Source organism: Euphorbia lathyris, chromosome 2 (genome assembly GCF_963576675.1).
Source record: "Euphorbia lathyris chromosome 2, ddEupLath1.1, whole genome shotgun sequence".
Classification (NCBI taxonomy): domain Eukaryota; kingdom Viridiplantae; phylum Streptophyta; class Magnoliopsida; order Malpighiales; family Euphorbiaceae; genus Euphorbia; species Euphorbia lathyris.
In genome coordinates, this window is record NC_088911.1 from 83,252,423 (window position 1) to 83,260,340 (window position 7,918).

The window sequence follows — 7,918 nt, forward strand, 5'->3', positions numbered from 1 at the left end:
AAATATACAAAGGGCGAAAATGTCCAACAAGGAGCGGTGATAAGTAATTAGGGGACGGTGAATAGCAAGACCCATAAATTATTTATCCAAAATATAATAATTTTAAGAGTATCTAGAGGCTCCTACCCTTTTTTTATGATTGAAGAGGTGTTTACTCCATTTTCTCCTCGTGTTTGCCTTTTCTCTCCAAAAAGGAGAAGTTTAAGTATTTGGTTAGAGATCTCGTGTTTGCCGTTCATAGCTGAAAAGCAGTTTTTCACAAAAGCAGGAATCCTACTTTTTGGAGTAATAGATTTTTCCAACAGCAATAGCAAACCGTAACAAACAGACCCTAAGTTCTTAATGAATTAGGCATCCTGTCCTTTTTTTAATTACTTTTCTTGATATCAATCTATATTTGAACGGCATAATAAATCATTGTAACATGGACTTTTTCTGTTGCACACTGTAGTCAAAATTGCATACCTTTTACAATAAAATAAAATGAAATTGAAAAAGCTAAACCACAAAGATTTGCTCCTTTTCATGGACAATCTTTACCGATCGAGAACTGCTTCATTCCTCTTCTCTCTGTCATAAAATGTCAGCATGAAACTCATTCTATACATAAAATGCCAGTGCCAAAGCATCAAAACAAACTGTTTCCACTCAATCTAATACTATTATTTTAAAAAAAAAAAAATCATAATAGCTCTTCAAATATATGAATTGGAACTACTTGCCAGTAAAGATTCAATTGCAGGAAGAAAAGATGCATAGTAGTCTTACGCTTCTTGAGCTATCACATATATAAACTTCCTGTTGCTTGAAAAGAGCAAATCCTAGGTGGGATATAACAAATTACAATATTTATTCAACTTTTCATAAATAAAATGTTAAGATAGAGTAAAATTTAAAACAATTAACTATATATTAAGGAAATTTCATTCCACTCATCTTATCTTATAAAATAGTATAGCTAGAAAACAAAAAGAATAACATGAAGGGAACAACGAAAAACCCATGTTATTGAAGATCAAAATTTGTGTCCAGGAACTGCATTTGAGAAGTTGGATGTACCATCTCCTGCTTCATAAGATTTCTGTTATTTCACCAGTAAACACAGAATAAACTTTAGGTTGATGCTTGGAGCTTAGCTTCCTCTGAACCTTGACCAGCTAAATTTGAAGTCTCAACTGACTCTTCGATAACCTTGTTTGGAGCACTCGTAGGCTTTTCAGATGCACTACTTCTGTCCTCAGATGGTTCAGTGGATCTGTCGGCTTTGTCAATTGCAGGTTCAGTGGGCCTGTCGGCATTGTCACTTGCAGCTTCAGCAGACTTGGCAGCATAGTCGCTTGTGGGTTCACTGGATCTATCGGCATTGTCACTTGTGGGTTCAGTGGATATATCGGCATTGTCACTTGCATTTTTAGTGGAATTTTCGACATTATCACTTGCAGGTTCAGTAAATTTGTCGACATTGTCAATTGCACGCTCAGTAGATTTGTCGGCATTGTCACTTGCAGGTTCAGTAAACTTGTCAGCATTGTCATTCGTGTGTTCAGTGGACTTGTCAGCATTGTCAATTGCACCTTCAGTAGATTTGTTGGAATTGTCGCTTGCAGGTTCAGTGAACTTGTCGGTGTTGTCACTTGCAGGTTCAGTGGACTTGTCGGCATCATCAATTGCACGTTCACTAAATTTGTCGGCATAGTCACTTGCAGGTTCAGTGGATTTGTCGGCATTGTCAATTGCACGTTCAGTGGATTTGTCGGCATTGTCACTTGCAGGTTCAATGGACTTGTCGGCATTGTCAATTGCAGGTTCAGTGGATTTGTCAGCATTCTCAATTGCACGCTCAGTGGATTTGTCGGCTTTGTCAATTGCAAGTTCAGTAGATTTGTCAGCCTTGTCACTTGCAGGTTCAGTGGAATTGTCGACATTGTCACTTGCAGGTTCAGTGGATTTGTCGGCATTGTCACTAGCAGGTTCTGTGGATTTGTCGGCATTGTCAGTTGCAGGTTCACTAAATTTGATGGCATTGTCAATTGAACGTTCAGTAGATTTTTGGGCATTGTCACTTGCAGGTTCAATGGACTTATTGGCATTGTCATTTGCCGGTTCAGTGGACTTGTCGGCATTGTCAATTGCATGTTCACTAATTTTTTCGACATTGTCAATTGAACGTTCACTAATTTTTTCGACATTGTCAATAGCACGTTCAGTGGATCTTTCAGTGTTGTCATTTGCAGGTTCATTTGATTTTTCAGTACTGTCATTTGCAGGTTCACTGGATTCTTCAAGTGCCGTTTCTGCGATAGTAATTTCCAACGGTCCGAGCTTTGCATCAAGGTCCTTGACTCTGAGGGTTAGAGACTTTGCATCTCTAGTTCCTTGTAGCTGACCGGATGATAACTGTGAAGGAATATCAAAAGTGTAATAGTTGGTTAAGCAATTGAAGAAATTCATATGCCAATATATGAACTGGATATGTTCAAAGCATCTTCATAGCTCATGACAAATAATATAAAAGTGCACCAACCAATGGAGAAGGAATTGCAAAATCATCTTCTTGGAAAAGACTGAGAACAAAACTGCATATTATGGGACTTCACCAAAAGCAGAAACAAAATAAGAACAGAAGACCCGTTTCAGAATGGCTCAAACTTGAAATGTTCGAAGAGGCAAGTTCAGAATGACATACAAATGATGCCTTTCCCATAATTTTGAGCCTATGAATTTTGTAACGTTGTTTCACATAAATCCCGAACAACTAAATTTACACATTCATTAATTAAATTTCTCTATTTGAAATAAGGAGATTTATGCGTAAGCCTACAAGATTATTGACATAAACCACAAACATAGATGTTCTTGTCTCTCTGGTTTTTATTTGTTATTCCGTTTGGACAACTGATAGACTATTTTTACCTTATAGAACCACCATGCTATTGCACCCTATATCAAGTCAATCATGAAAATATCATAAGTTAACCCGGCTGCATATCAGATATAATTCTGGCAGGAAACATTTGGAATCCCATATCAGAATTTGGTTGTGGATGCAGACTACTATAGATTGTCTACAAGGCTACAACTATTATAATCTCTTCACCGATGCCAGGCAGATGACAATGGAGAGATAAATTAGATAGCCACAGAAATCGAAGTCCAATCAAGAACTCAGTAGATAAAACCTAAGCATTTATCAAAAAAAGTTCTGAAATTTGAAAGAAAAGTAAGAGCATGGATATCACTTCAATGGGAAACTTCCAAATAGGCCAAAGGGTTTCAGTTGTATTTGGGTGCTTGAGAAAAAAAAAGCCAAAGATATTACACATGTATAAACTCCTTCATTATAGTCAATTGGTGGTAAAAGCTAAAAAAGTACTTTAAATATTGAAACAGTTAAACCCAAAATAAAATAAAATAAAATGGTATATTGAAAAGATAGTATTGGACTTTAAAGGTATATATATTTATATAATATATATAACACTTTTTGTGATAAAATTTATGAAGAGTGATAACATAAAGATATTATAAAGAGTATAAAACCCATTCTTGTATAGAATACATTTAAATTTTATCATTAATACTGTTCAACTTTAAGTGCTAAATGAAGTTTTCAAACACCTCTAAACTTAGTAGTTCTAGAAAACGGTAATAAATAAACAAAATAAAATAATATCAGTCTCCTGCAATGAGCAGGAGGCATTCAATATTCTTATTTAAATGCAAACCCCTATACTTTTGGAATCCTATCACCACCTGTTTGTTTCGAACTCCATTTACATCCAAACATTCTATGAGATTTCGTTTGGGAACAGCATCAAAACAGTAAAGGGTAGCCCAGTTGCGTGTTGCATTTTAAGATTAAAAAAAGAAGATTTTCTATCACAGCAGAATGTTTATAATATTAAGAGAATAGAAGAGATACTCCATATAATTGTTTCAAGAATTTCAGAAATAAGACAAAAAAAATAAAATAAAAATATAATGCTTAAATATGCTGCAATAGTAAAACTATTAATTCTAGTGTACTAGATAGACTACAGTGTTCTTTCAAAAAAAAAAAAAAAAAAAAGACAGACTACCATGCATGTTCAAGAATCATGTACATATGATCACGTATGACTCACCTCCACTATCTGATTCGCTCGATTCTGGAGATCCCCATCAGTAGCTCCCTTGTGAATATTTTTAAGAGCATATGTCAAGTGCAGCTGAAGTTCATCTGAACAATGTTGCTGAATCATACACCTAGGTACGGAGGATTGGCAACCAACGCCATAGAAAGGACAATTCACAAGCTTCATTGGACAGACAGTTATGCAATGTCTGTCCATTAGACGTCTCATGATACTTTCTGAACAGTTTTGCTCACATTGGATTATCTTAAAAGGACAAATTGAATCATGCTTCTCCATATGCCTTGCACAATAGACAATGTTACACCCCTCATGTGGACAATTTATTGACCTAAAATCGCAGATATTACCATGCTCAGCTAGCTCTTCAGCAGTATTGAACTTTTTGTCACAATGACACGTGTTCTTGAAGTCAACATTCTTGACCAAATTCTGGCCAATTGTTTCTCTCCTATCCGTCAACCAAAATCCATTTGTTTCCATCTCTTGAACAAAATCATCTATCTTGTCTTCTCTCTTTTCACTCAATACCCATCCTGAAACCCGACTAAAAAAATTCCTCTTTGAACTTGCAAAATCATCGACAAAATCAGATATAATATCATATGGATGATCAGATACCTCTGTATTTGGATCACCTTCCAAGATGACTGATTCAGCAACAAAACTTTCACTTCGCATGGTGATATATTCAATCATTTCTTTCCTCAATTCAACAGCAACCGAAGCAGGAGACCTAAATATACCACCTGTTGTGTTGTCAACACAAGCTGCTCCCAATCCAGGGAGAAAAACTTGTGCTACTTTATGAACTAGTTCTGTATCATAAAGATCACAATGAAATGCAGGGCCTCCCTCTTTTCCATCCTCAATTATCTCTTTTTCTGGGACAAGTTCTACGTCAGTTGTGGGAACATCCATGCTGAAAGACACCTTCAATAAGTCTGTTCCAGAAACACAAATTATCGGTGTTCAATAAGTCAGAAGCATATATTACTAGCCACCATTTAATATAAAGCCAAGATACTTAGGAAGGTAATTGCATCTAGAAATGATCATAAAGTGAATGCAAATTTAATTTGGAAAAGTGATATTCAACCCGAAGCTACTAAATAGACCATATGCTAAACCAACCTATGCTGCAAAACTTTAAACCCCTGCGATTGACCTATTAATTGAAAGCTTTTGCACTTGCCAAATTCCCTCCCTGAAGTTTAACTAGCATAAAGATCATAACAGATGTACTTGCAATCTAACACCGTATAAAGAAGATTAGTAATTTGCAAACTCTATGACTGTCTATTTACTTCCCTGAAACTCTGCATTTGCTTTTAATAGAAGCAAGGGCATTCCTATCATAACATTGTCCTCCTGTATAAACATAGTCGTTCGCCAAGTATAACTAACTTGAAAAACAGAATAGGATTTATCTAGTTGCAAATGACACCACTTGTAAGAATCTTTCTATAGCAGGTGTCAGTGTCATGCTTTGTGTTGCAACATCGCTGGTACTAAGTCATTCAAAGTGTTAACTTCTAATTATAATATACCACTTAGTATATATCATGCTTTCCAGAAAGCATGTGGAATTTATAGCTAAACAGGAGAGTAAAACTATGAGAAACGACCAACCACCCAAGGGGTTTCCAATAAGTTCAACACCTGCATGCATAATAAAACGAACCATATTTAGTCTAGCCTCGTAGGTGTACGTACAAGCCTTGAGATTTTCCATGGATAAAAACAGCATTATATTTAGACATTAGCCTCCTAACCACATCCAATCCATCTACATAAAAAAATCAAGGCTCATGTAAACAAAAATGGTCTTCCTTTGTTCTATCTGCTTCTCTTTTTCACTCAAAAATTGCAAATCCCATCTCTTCTTTTCATAAATTAAATTGAAATATAATAAAAATGGAAAATTAAAAAATTTAAGAAAATGGAAATGAAGACCTGAATTACCTACAGAAACAGTATTAGAAATCTGGGAAGCAATAAACCCATCAAATTAATATTATATTCACAAGTCAATTAGAGAAAGAGCAAAAAGTTATACAACTTATGGGTTTTTTTAAGGATGCCTATACCTGTTAACCTGCTCTACCCATTCTCATACCTGTTTAATTTATACCACACATATAAGACCCAATTTGTAATTAGCCTTCTAATTATAAGTACATATCCCCAATCCAAACGGAACTGCCAGTATATTATCTAAATGCACAAAAACCTATTTAACACCTTTCTTATGTATAAACTTGGAAACCAATATTAAAGAACACATGTAGGATAGGATACTAACCTAAAATCGCATCTTTAGATAGAAACCCAAACTACATACATTCATATTTTTATTCTAGTAAGTTCTCATAACATACATAATGCAACGTACAATTTTTGAACACAGAAGTACACGAGTCACGATCTTCAAATCAAACAACAGATGCATCAATGCTCAACTTTGAGTTTTGATTTCTCACTTTAATATGAAATCAGCCATGCCAGAAAGCTTAATCATACAAATGTACCAATAATTTTACCAAAAGAACAGGAATCAAATCATGCCCACGTTCAGATGGGACAAGATAATTGGCATCATATCAGAAGAAAGGAACGGAGGAAGAAGAGAAACATGAAGAAATAAACAGAATTCATATACATAAGAAGAAATATTTATCAAAAGTCGTAACTTCTATTGAATGCTTGAACGAAATAGTAACCAGAAGTAGAAAACAAATATAATGTATGAAAATTATACATTGTGAGAATATGAGATATTATAAAAGATTGATACCGTGTAAGGGGTGAAATTAGGGGCGATCGGTAGCAAAATGGAGGCTTGATTTGGCGAGGATGGAGAGGACGTGAACAGAGTCAAGTGGGCAGCAAACAATGCGCAATTGGAGAGGACGTCGAACGCGTTGTCATGAACGAGGAGGATTGAAGTCTCCACGTTGGCTAGAGCGATCTGAAGATGAGATCGCTGATCGGAGAGGAGAGCCTCGACATTTTAGGCTAAGCAAAGGCTCAAATGAGAAAGCTTCTTCTTCATTTGCTTCTTCCTTTTTATGATTTTAAAACGAATTAAATAAATTTTGTATTCTTCACAAATTTCAGTTATTTTTCTATAATATTTAATTAAGTTTTGAACTTTTTTTTTTTTTTTTGGTAGAAAGTTTTGAACTTTTTCTAATGCATTCGTTGCAAATATTTTATTATTATTATTATTTAGAAATGATTCTCTTAAATTATTTTATGCTTAACCATTATTTCATTTTTTTTTTTGACACACTATTATTTTTTTTATAGAATATATAATATTATTAAACCACACTCACCAAAGATAATTATACTGGTCATATTTCCAACAAGCTTCTCATTATCCCTCACCAAAACCCAGAAATACAAAATATGCAAAGACCAATTGTCCCAAACATAATTCCCCATATCTCTCATCTTCTTCCTATACAATAATTGCAATCAAACACTACTATTTATATGCTTAATCACTCTCTTGGAACAAAAACTCTCACCAGTAAAATATTGTTAATTGCATTCTCTCCAAATCCAATATACAGCTGCTACAAAAGCAACCCTCCGAACTTTTGCTTTCAAAGTTTTACCCCCTACTTTCTTACAAAGTCAACTAACAGTCCTTCCCCAAGAATTTACTCTATCTGGTATTGTGCACCTCTGTTTAATATTATTCCATACCTGATCAGCTTTCACACATTTAAAAAAAAAAGATGAGGAATAGTTTTTTGTTCCTGCAAACACAAGCC

At 34.8% G+C, this 7,918-nt stretch overlaps 1 protein-coding gene across 1 annotated transcript; it reads right to left on the bottom strand.

Annotated features, from left to right (window-relative positions):
- Nucleotides 1-826: 826 nt before the first annotated feature.
- On the bottom strand, nt 827-7,212 carry LOC136218749 (late embryogenesis abundant protein At3g53040). The gene is made up of 3 exons (XM_066005834.1): nt 6,931-7,212; nt 4,125-5,077; nt 827-2,397 (listed from the first exon to the last, which is right to left on the bottom strand). Exons 2-3 carry the CDS (start codon nt 5,052-5,054, stop codon nt 1,114-1,116), a joined length of 2,214 nt encoding a protein of 737 aa, XP_065861906.1. The 5' UTR covers nt 5,055-5,077; nt 6,931-7,212; the 3' UTR covers nt 827-1,113.
- Between the last annotated feature and the right edge of the window lie 706 nt (nt 7,213-7,918).

What these genes read in the sequence shown, in the direction of transcription:
- LOC136218749 (XM_066005834.1), bottom strand. Translation starts at nt 5,054, where the DNA reads ATGGATGTTCCCACAACTGACGTAGAACTTGTCCCAGAAAAAGAGATA. An exon ending in GAGCGAATCAGATAGTGGAG is followed by an intron (nt 2,398 to 4,124) that starts GTGAGTCATACG and finishes ATTCCTTCACAG; the next exon opens with TTATCATCCGGTCAGCTACA.